The sequence below is a fragment of the Dendrobium catenatum genome, unplaced genomic scaffold (genome assembly GCF_001605985.2).
Source record: "Dendrobium catenatum unplaced genomic scaffold, ASM160598v2 fragScaff_scaffold_1297, whole genome shotgun sequence".
NCBI classification, from domain to species: Eukaryota; Viridiplantae; Streptophyta; class Magnoliopsida; order Asparagales; family Orchidaceae; genus Dendrobium; species Dendrobium catenatum.
Window position 1 is genome coordinate 179,919 of NW_021319759.1, and position 19,127 is coordinate 199,045.

Here is a 19,127-nt window from a genome sequence, read left to right on the forward strand (position 1 = left end):
AATAAAAATATTTAAACTCTCCGATGATATAAGTGTTGAAAGTAAATCTCAATCAAAGGGATTAATTCTCAAAATCAAAATTTCAATTGCAAATATAAATATTTTTAAGTGACTTAAATGTTACGCTAATAAAGTATAGCTCAAACCTATGATGCACCGACACTTCTCTTCAAAGAGGCGTGCAGTGTCTGACACTATATCCAACACGACACTCATCCGACACTCCTACACAGTGTCTGACACGTCGAAAACGTGTCCGATTAAAAAATATTAAATACGAATTGGACACGCATGTCTTAAATATTTTATGAATTTTAAAAAAATATAATTTCTTGTATTTGGCGGGATTTAAACTAAATTTCTTATTTTCTATCCACCACCAAATCAACGTTCGCACTTAATACCCATTCATCGAATATTCTCATTTTCATTTCTCTTTAGCAGTGAAACTATTTTCATCTCCTCTCTCGGTGACTGATAAACGGCATCGATGCATGACTCTCGACATTCTAATACTAATCATTTTATGCACAAATTATAGTTAAATGATTTATTATTTTTAAAGTACTTTTAAAATTATGCTTATTGAATTTTTATACACTATTTTTAAAATATAAAAATTATAATACTGTGTCCAACCCGTATCCTATATTTTCAATAATTAACGTGTCCCGTGTCCGTGTCGTGTCGTGTCGCCGTGTCCGTGTCTGTGCATCATAGGCTCAAATAAAGGGGACTAAATAATTTTTAAAATATCTTCAAATTTTAAAGTTAATCACTCGGGGCTTAAAACCCTAAGGCCAAAATGTATGAGCAACTTATTATCTTTAAATATAATCTATCTTCTGAAAATTCGACTCAGCACATCTGTTAAAACTCTCCTATAGATAATTGTCATGGCATTGTGCGACACAATTTATGACATTAAAATTCATGAGAGGTTGATTCCGAAGAGTTTAACCGTATTGTTATTTGAGTACTTAGTGCCATGTTAGGGGCATAACCAACAAAGAGGTTTCATAAGAGGGTTGCACAATTCCGCAAATAGGAGAGAGCGCTAGAGTTTATGGGAGTACAAGGCAAGTAATGACAATTAAGTTGCGTTGGAAAAATGCTCAAGTAAGCGCATAAGACTCACTGTTATGGGAGACTGGGAATTAGAGGACAAGGGCTTCAGGAAAGGGAGACACTAGATGTGGAGCAAGTGCAATCGCTAGAGAAAGGCAAGCTAAGGTGGCCACTAGAGAAGGGCAAGCCAATGCAATCACTAGAGAGCCAAAAGCATGCAAGTGAGAACAGTTCAGGCGTAAGTGGGTATTACGATCTAAAAATTTTGGTTCACATTATTCACTTTCATGTGTTATGGATATCTCAACAAGTGAGAGATCCGTGCACTTTCTAGCTCATCCAAAAAAGTTTACATGCCCAAAGATTGAGCTCTGCTATCACAACTTTGGAACAAAGAATCGTAGTTATAAAAAATCATCTGCAAAATCGAATTAGTACATGTGTAATTTATTGGGCATAGTACATGGTGGGTTCTTAAGGCTAATTAAGCGCCATCTTCAATTAATTAGGTTCTTGATCTGAATTGGATGAAATTGAGCCTAACGTTAGGATTTGATCCAAACTAATAGGAGTCTTAACAATTTAATTAAGCTTAACTAACTTCAAAAAAAAAATAAAAATCCTCTTTTAGGCCAATAGATTTAACTTCGCTCTCTTGAGTTCTTGTGAGCCTCAGAGCGAAGGATGACCAAGGATTGGTTAAATCCTAAGGGTGAACAGGTAAGAGAATACTAGATTTGCCAGTCTGTAGCACATGCTAGAAAAATTCCTCCTACCTATATTTTTTGTAGCCGTCCCACCTATGTATTCTAAAGCAATCAGTACAGTTTCTACAGTTAATGTGTACAGAACTGGGAATAGTATGAAGAAAATGATATTATTTAGTCCGCTTCATAAGTTTCAGTAGAAGACAATGCTACAAAGCCAGAAGGACAAATCAAAGCTCTATCCAGACACCAAAAGCAAAGAAAGCAGATGATAAATATGGGTATGCAAAGGTGTAGTTTTGGTAAATAAAACAAGAAAAGCCACTTATAGCGATTGATAAATAGAAAAATGAAACCATACTTACAGGGCAAAATTTGCTAAGAACAATAATTTCTCCACTTGGATCAATATTTCTTCTGGATTCTATGCATTCAATAACAATGGACCTTGCTGGTAACCATGAATTTGCATGATAACGAACTCTCTGAAATATTTCCAGGAAGAGTAAGTTTAGTTAGATTGATAAGTTTTAACATGCTGAAATAAAGTATAACTGGAAGCTTAACATTAGAGAATGAGTGGTTTGAAGGGATTGCAGCATCAAGGCTTCGTTTGGTTATCCGGTACTTTTGTAAAAGATAGTTTTAAGAAACATCGGTTCAGAGAAATGAGTTTTCTAACGGAAAAACACATATAAAAAACTTTCTTAAAACAGCAGAAAAATGAAAAAAAAATGATGTTATTGGGAACGTGGTTTGAGGGACCAAACAATAAATTTACGGTTTTAAAAAGGAATAAGCACCAAAAATGCCCAATCGAACTAGGCCTAAATGGGTTGATCCCCTGATCTCGCTCCCCTGCTCCGCACACCCCACTTAAAGTAATAATTATCATAGTTCCATAACCAAAAAAGGCAGCATTATACTAATAAAGCAATCATAACCTCCAAAAACTCATTTCCAGCAAGCATCATTGCCTGCTCAAAGGCTGTATTTTCCTTCTCAGAAGATTGATCAGGATCCATCCAATCCAAATTTAGTCGACCAATCCGTGCAGACAGATGTGTGTTGTTCAAATATCTTGGAGGCTGATCTGTGTCATACCGACTAATTCCATTATCAATAGCATCAATGGCCTGTAGAATAAAAAACAACTAAAATTATGAACTTCTTGCAAACAAGTGCTAAAGAAATGCCGTAGACAGTAGCAAACTGATGCCATGTATTTATGTAAGCATGTTTTTGGTTTGCTCGTTAGCACTGGTAACACATATTTCCTTCCAATGTTCAGAATGTCACCTCAACAAAGCTTTTGTATATAGCTAGATATAGTCGTAGTACGTCTTGGTGTGTCTCATCAAGTTGAAGCTCCTTGGAAATAATACCATAGTGCTGCAGTGGAAACCAGACAATAAAACAGCATTTAAGAAGCGTTGAAAATTCAACATCACAATGCCAATATGTTACATGGCTTATTTTCAAGTTAAATGTTACAAAAAAAAAAGTACATGGACATTAGTGCTCGTATGCTCTTCACAAGAGCAGATCTTTTCTTAAAAGAACATGCGTCTGACTTCCGCATGCATCCATAATTGCCTTGTAATATCTGAACCTGCTTTAATCTAAAGTTAAAGATAAGTTGTTTATGTTAAGTAACCAAGTTTATGTGAAACTGTCCCCAAAATATAATAGAACACAAAGTGCCTCTAAGTTTGTGTAATGTTAAGAGCGGCTCAATGCTATGTGGCATCCATAAGAGCATTTTAAGCTCCCAAAACCCCCTACGAGTGCGACCATACCAGCCCCAATGCACAGGATCCCATCAGAACTTCACAGTTAAGCGTGCTTGGGCGAGAGTAATACTAGGATGGGTGACCTCCTGGGAAGTCCTCATGTTGCACCCTTTGAAGAAAAAAAAAAAAGCTCCCAAAACCCCTAAAGACTAGGCATCGCACAACCTTAACAAGCCCGAGTGACATTTGAACTTAACACCCACGAAAGACCCCAAGAGCACATATGTTATACACCAAAATAGATGCATTGATAAGGATACTACACCTGTCACTAAATTTTAGTACTCCAGAAACGATTCTCAGCACTCTGAATATTGTAATGGTGCGGCTTAATATTAAGATAGATAATGTAACACGTGTCATTGTCATTTTTTATTTTGGAACCTAACAAATAATTAATAAGCTAAACTTTTCTACTTCTTCAACTCACGTAGATTATGGCACATAGAGTTCACAAAAGCCTAACTGCACCTAATTTTCTAATCACAGCATTACATGTCAGAAGTAAACATCTTGCATATTGAATTGTTTCGCTTATAAGCGTGCCGCCAAAATATAACTCTTATCTTGAAAACAACTTCTTATTCTATAAGAAAGTTAAACCCAAAAATCCATTGATCTTTGCATTTATCTTCACCCATCACCACAAGTGAATCACTTAGATTAGAACCAAATAAACTTGTACTCCTTATGGCTGTCATTTGCACGATGCACCTTCTTCGAAGAATGAAAATCTATCTTAATATGCCTTTTTTTTTGCAGTAGAAGCAAGTAATATTTACATTTTCTACGAGACTTAACTTCTGTCATGATTAGAGATAGAACCCTACTAAAAAAATCTCTTGTAACTAGAAAATAACTTGGCTAGCTTTTCATCTCCTATACTCTTAAGCTCAGCAATAATATTTTTAGAAAGAAATAAATTCTTGATATCCACTAAGCTGATTATGTCCCTCATAGAATATGATGTCACAAAAATGCTTATAAGAGGGAGGAAGAAGCAAAATAATTATAAATCTTGATTTACACCCCATCAATCATCACATAAATATTCCTCAAATCCTAGACAATAAAATTAAATTCATTAAGATAAATTTAATAGACATCTTTCTATGTGAAGCAAATACCTTCCTACATGCAAAACAAATAGTCAATGCTTTTGATATAGCCTATTAGAGAGAGGGTTTTGGTCATGTAAAAGTCACAACCCCTTCCCGATTGTCTCCTCTAAGTACTCCATCAAGACCGCATCAATCAAATACACTTTGCCCTTTTTCACTTATGATCTAAGGAGATTCTCAATTTCGCACAGCCATAAATGCTTACCAAAATCATCGATAGATTAAAGCACCATATATCTAAGTTCTTCAAACTCTTCAATCCATCAAATATCTCTATCTCAAACTTCATGGCCATGGTACTCATCATTAGGCTCTAATACTGATTGTTAGACAAAACAACTAAATTTTATGTAGGAGCTCCTCTGAAAGCAAAATATGATAACCACAAAGTAATATAAAAATCAAGCATTACAATAAAATACCAAGATTTATGTAGCTCAGCCAATATATGCCTGCATCTACAGATGCACAAAGTGATGCTGATGCACTAGTTAAAATGTTAAGTACCATAAAAACTCTAAATATTATTCTACTCTCCTATTTCTCTCTTAGTTTCTCTTTCTTCTTATCCTTTTCCCTCTCTTTCCTTCCGGCTAACATCAAGAAAACGGAAGAAACAAATTGAAAACAAAACAAATGATATTATATAATATCTATAATTATGTTATAATATAATCACATGTCTTCTTCCTTCTCACTGTTTCCAAAGCAAGATATAATGTCCCTTCCCATTCTATGCCTTCTTAAATGGTCGCTCACAACAAACTCCAAAAGCTTTCAGATGCAACTTGCAAAACTTTGATGTCCTTCACATTGTTAGCATAGGAGAATATAAAATTTGAAAAGTATTCTATATTTTGTCAGTACGGTGTATTTACTTGGTTGTACTTTTGTACTTATTCAAGATCATCCTATAAATAATATATAAGAAAGAGCCTTCCTCTCCAACATGATATTAGGTCAGGGTTAGGCCTATCCCTTCCACCCTCCTCTCTCCCTCCTCCAAAACCCCTCCCCATTCTTTCTACAAAAACCCCAATCTCATTTTTGCCGCACTAGCATTTTAATGTCTACCCATGCTCATAATCCCTTCCCTGCACGTACTAACCGAGGCTTGTGTTTGCTCTGTCTGCGTTTGAAAATGCCTCCATTAACCCATGCTCATGCTTTTCCACACCTACTCACACACAAAGCACCTCCAACCCATATGCTACCTACTTGCAAGTTGCACAAGTGCCAACACACTTCTTGTGCATCTGTGGCTATCATTGGATCCTCTCATTACCTCCTACTGCAACAACCATTCACTCCATTATACTTATTGTCACTCACCCCCTAGATTAGGGCAAAACCACCTCCTACATCACCTTTCTTTTTTATCAATGATTTAATTTTTGAATTCTATAACTCTCACACAATATTATAAACTCTCAACTAACTCTTAATGATTCAAAGTAATTTTCCCGTATCAATATCATAGTTTAGTTCACTCAAACGACTATCAAGATATAGGACTTTCTTCATTACATATGCTTTAAAAAATTTCATCTCTCCCCCATCTACACTCTTTATTTTAAGATATTTTCCCTCAACAAAATGATATGCAAATTTAAAAATAATTTGACACATCGGAAGGAAAATAGCACAATTTATTCAGAGGAAAATCTCACTCAAGAGTGTGAGTGAGTGGATCCAATTAGTGCCTAATCTAAATGTTAATTTAGGAATTTCCTTTGAACTCCCCTATGCTATGCTAATCCTAATTGGAACTGATTATTCATGATTCTAACTCTTATCGTGTAATTTAGCCTAAGCTTAAAGCACCTCTCTCTTGTTTTCAAGATTTGTTTAAATCGCTTGAAGTAAACTTAATTATCGTTGCTCTACTTTAAAAAGGCGTTTAATTTCAACATTGTATAATTACATACGCACTTAGTTCTATATCAGATAATGCTCTAGAATTTATGTTGTCTCAATTATGCATTTTATACTCTAATAATGATACTATTTATCAAACTTTATGTTCCTATGCGTCAATAAAAATGTGTCATTAATGCAAAAGTTATCAACTGCTTACTGTTCGTAGGGCATTAATGTTCCATATTAATATCACTTGTCAATTCTAGTGATGTAGAACTAAATGCTTTTAAATGAATGAAATAAGAATTTGCACGAGTTCTTGAATTAAGCACGTAAGATTACCACAATTAGCAATCAAAACGACAATAAAAAATAAAAGAGGGGTGCCTACGCTTAGGCTAAGCCACATGCCAAACACTTGGTGATTCAAAACAAGTAGAAATTCAATAACATGCAAAGTAAATAGTTTTCAACAAAAATACCTAATCTAACAATAAGATTAGAAGCAAACGAAATGCACTCAATCCTACATTTACTAAGCTTTGGCAACGGCGAAACAAAATCCTACGTTTACTAAGCTTAGGCAAAGGTGAAGCTCGGCTCCTTGTGAATCTTCATCACCTAAAAGATTAGGGGATTAGAGAAGTAAATAAAAAGGGGAAGAAGTTCACACTTATCAAAACCCAGTAGCAAGTAGTGAGATGTTGAAGAAGTTTGTCGTAGCTCCCTTGAAGGTTCAACTTTGTTGAAGCTCGACAATTAGTAAACAAGATGTTGAAGACGATCCTCTTTGCTCCCCTTGAAGTCTACTCTTGAGAGGGAGGAGATTATCTTGAGAAGTCAATATAGGAAGAGGGATGGAGGTGGCCGGCTAAGGATGAAAGCTCGGATGAGAAATTTGGTTCAGATTTTGGAAGAGAAGGTGGAGGGATAAGTATTTGTTTCCCCAATTGATCCTTTTTATTTTGAGAAAGGATTAGAGTTTAATTAGGGAAGGGTGGGGGCGGCTAAGGAGGAGGGAGAGGAGGTTTGAATTATTTCCAAGAGGGGAAGGGTGGTTATGGAAATAATTCCATGAGAGCCCATGATGGGGCCGACGGTTTCAATGGGATGGGAAAGTTAATTTGTTTCCAAAGAAGAGGGAGGATCTTTGGAAAGAAATTAATTAAGAGGGGTTAGGAGAAATTCGACCAAAGAGGGAAGTGGGAATTAGGAATTGTTTCCAAGGGGGGAATTAGTTGATTTGGAAACAAATCCCATGGAGTTAATAGGGGGGCCGGTGGCTTCCAAGGTTAGGAGGGAATTGTGGAGGAGTTATTTGGGTTGCCATTTTGGGGATTTAGAGATTAGGCAAGTTTTAATTAAATCCTAATTAATTTGAAATTCAAATAGGATTTAATTTAGGAACTTTCATAAAATAGATTTCTTAAATTAGGAAAAAATTTCAAATTCAAACAATTTTGAATTTTGAATTTATACCTTCCTAAATTAAGAATGATTGCAATTGGAAAGTATTCAAGGAGTGGATTTGTGGAGGGAACATGGGGAATTGGGAGGAGGAAGATGAGGCTGGCGGCTTGGTGGGCTTGGGAGGGGGAAATTCAGTGGTGGTGATGATGGTGTTGGGTTGATCAGAAAAGGGTGGAGAAGGAGTTGAAGTTACCCAGTGGCGAGTGAAAATTGTATGGTGGCCGACGGATTAAGGGTGTGGGATGGACTTCAAAACCGGCGGCTAATTGAGGGAGGAAGGAGGAGAAACGAAAAAGAATGTAGAACCACGAACCCGGCCGTCTCCAAGGTTGGTGGGTGATCCAAATTTCCCTCTCCTAGGGATTTCTCCAAAGTTCTCTCCAAGAACTCTCAAACGCTTTCAAAACACGCTAGTGCAAGAAATTTCTCATAATAATCATTCATTAATTTTCAAAGAGAACATAGGGGCTATAAATAGCCTCGTACATAATACTCAAAATAAAAAGACAACAATGCCCTCAGGGCTTACATACGACCTCCCTTTAAGGGGTAAAAACGGAAAACAATTACAACATAACTAATAATAAAAGACAAATAACATAATAAAACAAATACATGAAATAATCTCAAAATACATCGACGCGATCATGGCCGTAGAACGTCGACCACGCCTCTGATATACGATTCATGCTTCTGATGTCCCCATCATCTAGATGATGTGATTTTGATAGCTTGTTATCTCATTAATTGTGTCTGTTCCACTCTCCTCATAATATTTTGCACATCACAGCTCTATAATACTCTCATTTACAATTCGGGTATTTGATTGTGTTTACTTTAGTCTTGCTTTTTGCTTGCATGACAAGTTTTCTTTTTGAGTCATTTAATGGATATTTCTCAGGCATTAAACAAATAAAAAACGTTACAGATATTATAATCCTCTAATCCAATGCTTATTCACATTGACCAATGTTATTTTTCATATGAAAACTCCTTTTTTTCTCCCTCAAATTTCATACCTTGACAACCTATGTTCTTTTATATCTGGAAACTGTCATAGCTAAATGTTACCCCTCTAAAGATTTACACATAATAACCTCAAACACCTACCACAATAACACCTCTTTCCATATTATCAAATTTAACTTACATCCTTTTGTTGATATGCTCCTTGATCTACATTTGACAATTGCCATATGAAAATGTAAAAGACAATGTATTAGTAGTCCATTTAATCTTCTATGTCGTTTGATCACACTCTCTATTTCCTTTTGTGCATTATCCATGTCATCTATAACTATTCACATGATATATCATAAAGTATTGCAAAATTGTTTAAGAAAACAAGCTATAGACTATGTCTATTTGATGAGATAATTATCATGTGGATTTTAAGAAAATCTTGGTAAGTTGTTTAGAGAGGTTTAGTTGAGATTTAGGTGTAAACCATGAAGAGTGCATGAGAGGCCATTTTGATCTTCTATCAAAGTGTTCACACAAGATGTTTGTGCTAGTGCTTCACCTGAAACTTTGAGCTCTTTGGAGTTAGAAAGAGGTGGCAAGCAAAGAAATTCTCGTTCTTATTTCATTGTGATGTAAGTCTATGGATTGTAGGAGTTGCTTCGTCTTCTTTCATAAGCATGTGCATCTCGTTATCATTCATGCTTAGGCTTGCCATTTGAATCCTATATGTCTATGCTTGGAGAAGTTTAGATTTATAAGCATGTTTTGATAAGTCTAATTAAAACTAATAATTCATATACTTCTGTTAGCATTTATGTCATGATCATCTTAAAGCTATTTTTTTTGAAATCTCCTTATTGTAGTGACTAAGGCTCTTTTAACTAGTGATGTTGATGATGAATTTTGATAAGTTTCAAATGACCTTTTTCAAGTACCCATCTAAAGCTTTCATGAAGATATGCAATTGTGGAAGTTTTACCTTTTATAGTAATTTGCTTCAAGTGATTTCATATGTCTTTAGTACGGTTGGCACTTTGCTCATGATAAATTTTGGTGAACTTTGAGTATATTCTTTGGTGAGGTTTCCAACCTAGTGTATATTTAGAGATTGGTGAAGCTTTGGTCTAAGACAAACTTTGCTTTGATTACAACTTATGAACCATATGGTTGGCATTTTATTCTTGACGAATTTTAAGCAAGGTTTTGATGGGCACACAAGGCGTTTGTGCTATTGCTTAACATTGTATAATGAGCTCTCTTGAAATACATAATGCAAGTTTCATTTTCATTTTTTTTTAATGAAGTAATGATAACCTCTAGTTTTCTTCTTCCTTGTCTTTCAGTCATTAAATGATCCATTCTACATTCACACTCATACTTATTTCTCAAATATTACATAAAGGTTTAGTCATGTTCATGTTTGAAAAGTTTATTTATCATGTGCGCTTTCAAGAGAAGAAGAGCAAATTCATGTGTTTATTAGAAAAGTTATGTGTTCAAGGTATTTAGTATTTATGTTGAGATCAACTCCCCATACAATACGAAGATTTGGATAGTTGTGATTGCTAAAGTTTTATTTCTTGAGATGCTTATGCATGGTAGATCTTGTTGAACAAAAAGGGAAATAGAGTTTGAACTATGAGTTGGCATTTTCCATAGAAGCCACATGAGTTTTTTTTTACACCCAAGGTTTATTCCAAGTGTCATTCACTGGTCAAGTTTGTGAATTTGGTTGTATAGGCTTACTTGGTTGGCATGAATAAATTTGATTGTTGCTAAGTATTGTGTTGGTTGTTCATCTCAAGGTAAAAAAAAAAAACCTTTGATATTTGAGAAGCATCTATCGAAATGTCTATAAGCATCCATAATTCATTAATCGGCTGGGTGATCTTGCATCGTCATCATCCTTCTATAGAAATAATTTCTTATTCTCCAAGATATTGATATTAGCAAGCATTTCTTATTATTGGTGAGTTTTGTTGTTTAGGTGTTACACTCTAATGATGGAAAGAGTAATCGTTCTCTTGTGTAGTTTGGTTGGGTGAATTCAATCAAGTAGATATTTGAAACATGTTTCTCTTACTAGCATGCTCTATGGAATCTTGCAAATTTTGCTTACATAATACTTATGATAATGCTTTAATAAAATTTATGGTTGCTTTCCTACAAAAAAAAATGGGATTTAGCATTCTTCCCGCCTTCTTTTCCATATGCATGTTCGGGTGCTTCCTTGTTGGATCGATTACATAAATCATGAAAATTTCTTTATATAGATTATTGGTAGTTTTGTGATAAATCATGTGTATAAATATTAGCTTTTATGGTAGCCCGCTTTGTATAACTTCGCAACCATTGTACGCCAAGTTGTTTGTAAAATATTGTTGGAGAAAGATCAAAATTGTTTGATATATATTGGAGCTTTGTACGAAGCATTTTTTTTTTAATATTGCTAATATATCATTTAGAAGTTTGCAAGTAAAAAAAAAAGAGAGGGAGAAGGAAGAGCGGCTTCCTTGGGTAGTTCTTACTTATGAAGTTTATTGGCATATTTGTTGATTCCGTTCAAGCATTGTCTAAAGCTTTAGGAATATACTTGGCATGAAAGTTTTATGTATCATCTCTATTGCTCTTCGTTGTAGTATGTGATATGAATTGTTGGGTAAAATTTGTTATGAGCCATGCATTTACATGAGTAGTTAAAAGTATGATTTCTATATACTTTCAAAAATAGAACTTCAGACATGAGTTGCTCCTCTTTGCTAAGGTTTTCCAAAAGGAAATATTATTGTTTCAAAAAAAATACTTAAGTATGAAAATTGGAGAGCATCTTTTCTTTACAAAATTTAAACTTCTTGCGAATGAGATGTTGATGTTCACTTTGCATACATCTCGAAATATGTATGGTTGGAATGTGATTAATATAACTTCGTACTTAATGTCTTGGGTTAACTTGGAGGAGTGTAGTTGGCACCTATTGAAGTACTTACAAAATCATACGTTTGACACTTGATACTATCAAAGTAAGTTTGCGGATTGGTATTAAAATGTTGTTGGGAATATTAGATGACTTGTGAATGTGGAAACTAGAATTTGTTGGAGAATGGTTATACATCTCATGTTCCAAATCTATATTTTGTTTGATATAGTGTCCTTTTCACTTGAGTTCCGAAATGATGACATGAGAATCTCTTCCTCTTGTTAAGTACATGTAGCTCAAATGTTGGATTGGAAAAGTTTTATGCTTTATAATTTTGTTCTTATTCATCCATGTTTGGCACAAAAGAAAGTGAAAAGTTGAAGCATTACATGGATAGTTTCTCTAATTTCTCCCATAAAAGCATGTACCTTTCTTACTTGCAATTACATTTATCTTTTAATGTCATAAAAAAAACATCTGTTTACTTTCATGTTTGGAGATATTTGAACTTATAAGTATTTCCTAATAACGCATATATAATTGGAAATGATGGCTTATGCACTTATGATTGAAGAGTAGTTTAAGTCATTCTAAATGGTTTTGCTTCCGTTAGCATTTGAGGTAACATGCATTTGCGGATTTCGACTTTTTTTTTTATATATATATAAAATTTGTGTCAATAAAATTGAATAGTTTTTTTTTCGGATGACTTTATAGTTAGAATTTGTACGAATTATTTTATATCGAGAAGTTTTGTCAAATGTTTTGTGAATTGTTTTGAGACGAAGTTTTATAGTGTGTTTTGTGAACGTTTCTCAAATGGAGGGATTCTTAGTGCCCATTTATTTGAGGAACTTTCACAAACTACCCCACTCCAAATGAGAGGAGGGGCACTTGATTAGTGGTTCTTTGGGTAGGATTTTGTGTCAAAAGATGAAGTTTTGGTAAAAGATTTTTTAGAGTTTTTGTGTCAAAACAACAAAGTGAAAAGAAGAGAGATTTTAGTAGGTAACTTTTGGGAGGTTTTGTTGTAGTTCTTGCAAATCATTTTGGGATCTATGATTTTATAATTGAACTCGTTTAGTAAAGATCTCTTAGTATCTTTTGGGGGGAGTAGTTAGTGCTTTCCTATTGGAGTTAAAACCTCTTAGTGGTTATGGTTAGGGATGAGTTTTTGAGGTTTAGATTTTAGGAAGTTTTAGGTTAAATTCCCTTAAAGTCTCTTTCTATAGGATGAATTTTAGAGTTTGAGGTATTAGGGAACTTTAGGTTGGAAAGCCTCTAGTGTCCTCTTGGGGGTGAGACAGTCCTTAATTATTTGAGTTGGATCACTTTAGTGTTAGTTTCTAAAGATAAAAGTAAAGAATTTTTAGATGTGTTAGAAGTCAGTCTCCCTTTAGTGATTATGTTAGAAGTCAGTCTCCCTTTAGTGATTATTAGATGTGTTTAGAATGTGGGTAGAAGTGTCAAATATATCAAGTGCCTCGTTTGGAGTGGGAACAGCAAAGGACATTGTTGCTGTTATAGGATGCACTTGACTCCTACAAAGTGCATCCAATAACAACAATGCCTACACCCCTTTTTGTATTTGATTTTCGTTCTTTTTATATTCTTCGCATTTAGTTGTCTTTTGCTTAGCTTTGCTAGTTTCTTCACTGTTTCTCTCGCATTTCGGTACTGCACACCTACAAACTAAGGAGAATCCACAGACATACGACTCGATAAATAATAAAAGGTACGTTCTAGTTTTTATTGCATTTTTCATTTCTTTACACTGTTATTTATTTATAGAACTGCTCTAATGCCTATTTTATTTTGTGTTGCGAGGTACCTTTTGGAAAGCAATGGACAAGGAGCACTTGGAGCTGGAGCTAGGACAGCCGGACCCAAGCATCAGTCGTCCCTACCCATCTGGTAGGGGGGCTACGGGCGGAACCACCGGGTCGTAGCCCCCGGTGATGTAAGTTTACTAAAACTTAGAAAACCTTTAGGGGCCTAGATGGTTGTACGTCTCCCACCCTTAGGGCCTTAGAAACTTCAATTATATATTTAGGATTGCTTTTACTCTTTTTTTTTTTAGATCCCTAAAACCCTGTGACATCCGTATAGAAGTCTTAGGAATTAGAAAACAACATCACTTTCGATCCCACAACACTAGTGACATCTAAGGACAAAAATTAAGGACCGAGTCTTAGAAAACATAGACTTATGATGCATGTTCCCTATAAGATAGAGACTTTTACAACAAAAACCTAGTGACACGCTTTCCTAGAATTAGTTTTTTTTTTGTTTTCTTAATCCACTAATAATCAACTAACCAATTTTAATATAATTTCTAAAACCTATTAAAACATTTAATTCTTAATCAATTTATTATTAACCTTTGTAATTATTGAATTTTAAGTCTAAAATATAAATCTAAATCAATTCAACTAATTTAAGAATTAACTTCTAACTCACCTAAAATCTAAAAGAGGTAGATTTGATTAGGAGATCAAATACTAAATTAAAATTCATTAGGAAAAAATACTTCTAAATATCAAACTTTAGGATAACTTCTAAAAAAAATCAATCAACCAATTTGATTAATAAGATATTTAATACACCTTTTTTTTCTTTTCTTTTAATAACAAACCAAAACAATAATGACAAAGTTAATTATCACTGGGTAATCCAGGCCTACGAGGCTATTAAGTTAGCCCCAAGGAGGGTGAAATAAACCTCACGGCCTCGGTGTGAAACAAAGGTGGTAGTTAATCAAACATTAAAAAAATAAAATATCCCTAAAATCAATCTTAAAACACTAATACTTAAATTTTAACCAAATTCTTTCCTTTGCCCTTCTTAACAAATAAAGAAAAATACAAACAACTCTAATTAAATTATCATATCTAGGACCTACCAAAACCACACAGCCGACTCACACATAGATGAGTTTGCTAGGACACGACTATTAGCTTTAGGTTAGGCTGTTGTTCTGCTTTACTTTTTTTCTGTACTTTGTTGTGACGCTCTGCATGTGACTCGTGTGCTGGTTGTTGTTTTTGCTACCTGTTGTAGCTTTTCTGCTGTGTCGTTTTTGTACTGCTTTCTTTTAGCTTTTCTTTCTGTACTGTGGTTGTGACGTTAGAATACCCATAGGTTAGGCACGCTCTTTTATACTAATGTTGTCTTCCTGCAGGTGGCCGTGCTCATACAATACTGCTAAAAGGGGGCTAAAATTAATAATTATTTATAACTGCTTTAGGTACCTACTTCAGCTGCTTAGCCCCTAATAATTAGAGCACGGCCAAGTGATTGATATGAGCATTTTAATTCATATATATAACTGCTTTGATGGATGTTTATTATAACTGCTTAGGATAACCCCTGCAGGAGAGTCTAGATTTTCTTTTTTTATATATACATGTAATGTATTTGATAGTAAATTTTGGAAAATCGTTAAAATGAGACATTTTTAAAGAGATAGGAATCCAAAGGGAAAAGTAAACCCCCACAGAGGGTTTCCTTTTCATTTGGATATCCTTTTGGAGCACTCACTACGATGAGTCCAAAGGGAAAAGTAAACCCCTACAGGGGGTTTCCTTTTTCATTTGGGTATCCTTTTGGAGGATCCACTACGAGGAGCCCGAAGAGATGAAGATGATCCAAAGACGAATCAAGGAAGTGGAGAAGAAGACTGAAGATGTAAAATGCCTCATTTTAAAGATTTGCGTCATTTCCGGGTTGTTGCTGGTGGAGCCCGGCCACCTTTACTTACTGTACTCTGTGATGTAATATTGTATGGCACTTGCCATGGACACTCTTTTTCGTGGGATTTTGTTTCTGTGTTGTGATTTACTTACTTTGTTTGCGCAGTAGAATTTGAGTCTTTTGAACTATTAATCCTTGAATCCTTAAGATAGAGCCTTCCCATCTTGCATACATATAGGGCGATTGGTTGTGCTTAGGATTTTAGCTGGCTTCCCTTTTCAGGCAGGGATATAAGTCCAGGATTGCATTAGCTAGGTCGTAGATGTTAGTGTTGTGTGTGCAACACTACATCTTTTATAGATTTAAGGTCTAAAGGTGAGGGGTATGAGTGTACTTCTACACACCTTATTGGTGGGTGAGTTCTCCATTCTTTCGGAGACTATAAACCCTACTCATCTGCGTCACACAGATGACGCCACTTCCTTCTTTCTCTCGTGCTTGTTTGAGATGCTTCGCCTCTCTTCTTTTTCTCCAGTTTTCACTTCTCTTAGCCGTCCGGATGTTGATTGAACCTTGCATGACTGATCGAGCCAAGTTGGGACATTCCCCTTTGATTAGGAAGACCTAGAAATCCCTTGCACTAAACCCACTTTAGAGGAGATAATCTAACATCCTTAATCGAGAGTTTTCCTAAGTCAAGGCTTAGGATGTAATTAACTACGGGGGCTTGCGCCCGTAGGAAACCGATCCCCACAATCAAATAAACCCCATTCGAGCTGATGTATCGAATGGGGGAAATCTCGTGAATTTAGGGTTATAGATATTATTATCCATCGAGGTTGGTAGGTGAAAGCCGCTATCCTCTATGGCTAATCGTATCTATAACTCCATCTGCTCTTCCATCGGCCTGCTTGTGTCGATTGTAAAGGCCTACGACCATTTTGTCCTACGGGATAGTGTGATCGTACTCTTTGCATTCGAACCACACGAGCGGAATCCTTTCGGAGACCCACAATGGCGAGTGAAAATTGTATGGTGGCCGGCGGCTTAATAGGGTGGGATGGACTTCAAAACCGGCGGCTAATTGAGGGAGGAAGGAGGAGAAACGAAAAAGAAGGTAGAACCACGAACTCGGCCGTCTCCAAGGTTGGTGGGTGATCCAAATTTACCTCTCCTAGGGATTTCTCCAAAGTTCTCTCCAAGAACTCTAAAACGCTCTCAAAACAAACAAGTGCAAGAAATTTCTCATAATAATCATTCATTAATTTTCAAAGAGAACATAGGGGATATAAATAGCCTCATACATAAAACTCAAAATAAAAAGACAACAATGCCCTCAGGGCTTACATACGACCTTCCTTTAAGGGGTAAAAACGGAAAATAATTACAACATAACTAATAATAAAAGACAAATAACATAATAAAACAAATACATTAAATAATCTCAAAATACATCGACGCGATCATGGTCGTAGATCGTCGGACACGCCTCTGATATACGATTCATGCTCTGATGTCCCCATCATCTAGGTGATGTGATTTTGATAGCTTGTTATCTCATTAATTGTGTATGTTCCACTCTCCTCATAATATTTTGCACATCACAGCTCTATATGTTACTCTCATTTGCAATTCGGGTATTTGATTGTGTTTACTTTAGTCTTGCTTTTTGCTTGCATGGCAAGTTTTCTTTTTGAGTCATTTAATGGATATTTCTCAGGCATTAAACAAATAAAAAATGTTACAGATATTATAATCCTCTAATCCAATGCTTATTCACATTGACCAATGTTATTTTTCATATGAAAATTCCTTTTTTCTCCCTCAAATTTCATACCTTGACAACCTATGTTCTTTTATATCTGGAAACTGTCATAGCTAAATGTTACCCCTCTAAAGATTTACACATAATAACCTCAAACACCTACCACAATAACACCTCTTTCCATATTATCAAATTTAACTTACATCCTTTTGTTGATATGCTCCTTGATCTACATTTGACAATTGCCATATGAAAATGTAAAAGACAATGTATTAGTAGTCCATTTAATCTTCTTTGTCGTTTGATCACACTCTCTATTTCCTTTTGTGCATTTGTCTTATCCATGTCATCTATAACTATTCACATGATATATCACAAAGTATTGCAAAATTGTTTAAGAAAACAAGCTATAGATGTTGAGGACAACGAATTTGATTATTCCCTCTTTCTGGGTTTAAAATAATTTCTTGTTGATAGGTATTCAGAATCTCAAATTTCATCATTACAACTTGATCAATTGATAATAAGCTTGGTTGGTTGCCTAAGGATTCACACATATCAAAAGTCTATTTTGCAACCTTCTCCCCGGTTGCTAAGCATAACTTTGTTCGGATTTTTTTATATGTAGCTATCAATCAAGTATAATTTATGTTGTCGATGAATGTGTCAATGTGAATAAGTCCTTCCTCTATGCTGATGATCTTAATCAGACAATTTATATGGAGTAACCATCTAAAATTGTTGCTCAAGGGAAAAAATCATATATATATCCGCTCAATATAAGCATTTATGGATTTGAATAGAGGCCTCAAACTTGGTTTGAAAAATTCAACAAAGTTTTTAATCTAGAGCGGCCTTCACAATAGCACCGCAAATCATTCCATCTTTATCAAGCATACTCCATGTGGCTCATCTCTGTCAATTATTTATGTTGATAACATTTGTTTAGAGTGATAAAAAGGCTATTTAAGATAAATAAAATTTTTGAAAAAGTGTTTTGTTATTAAGGCATACAAAACATGTTCTTAAAGTTAGAATTTACCTATAGCAAGAAAGGAACATCTCTCTCTCTCAAAAGAAATATGCTATTAATTTCATGAAGAAATTGCTTTTTGAGGTTGCAAACTTCTTGATACCCCAATGAACTCAAAACCTACTTCTAGCAATGAGAATGATGTGAAACATATGCATGGAAACAAGGACTGCTCGGGGATTTTAATATAAGATTATTAAAATTTTGCTAGTTATAGAATTAATGCTTACCCAAGTTAGGTTTTCAGAATTATCAAGTCGAAATTATGTAAGGCATGCGGTTACAACTAGATTAACGAGACAATATCAAATTGACAATATATAAATAGAGAGTAATGTTATGGTGAGAAACAATAATCCACATTTTTCAAATAGAACTCTTCACCTTGGGTCCCTCACTCACGCACTTGACGGTGGAGCTTTAACGGAGGAAGATTGAGAGCAAACAGAGCGATGCAACTAGGAGACAAATGGCGCCCAAAGTGTAGTCCTTGGAGAAGTAGCCGGAGGCGGGTAATCCACGGGATGACTAGTGAGCATCCAACGTCCGGGAAGAATAAAATCCGTGGTCGATCTCAGGATCGGCCATGCACCGATGACGATGAGGTTGGGAGACTAGGTCGTCTTCTTCTTCTATTGGCTTCAAACTTCCCAAGGGGGAGCAAGGAGAGGGGCGGCCAAAGTGGAGAAGAGGGGGCGGGTGGTTTGGGTGAGAGGGTTTAGGTTAGACGGGGGAGG

At 35.3% G+C, this 19,127-nt stretch overlaps 1 protein-coding gene and 1 non-coding gene across 2 annotated transcripts in view; one reads left to right on the forward strand and one right to left on the reverse strand.

The window, feature by feature from the left end:
• Positions 1-19,127, reverse strand: part of LOC110115788 (UPF0160 protein) — a 29,764-nt gene that overhangs the window by 2,609 nt on the left and 8,028 nt on the right. The window contains exons 3-5 of the mRNA XM_020849160.2: positions 3,075-3,167; positions 2,720-2,911; positions 2,141-2,260 (exon numbers count right to left, since the gene is read on the reverse strand). Coding sequence (XP_020704819.1) covers positions 2,141-2,260; positions 2,720-2,911; positions 3,075-3,167 — 405 coding nt within the window. The remainder of the gene's footprint in view (positions 1-2,140; positions 2,261-2,719; positions 2,912-3,074; positions 3,168-19,127) is intronic.
• Positions 3,561-3,679, forward strand: LOC114580813. The gene has a single exon (XR_003702393.1). It is a non-coding gene; the product is annotated as a 5S ribosomal RNA (ribosomal RNA).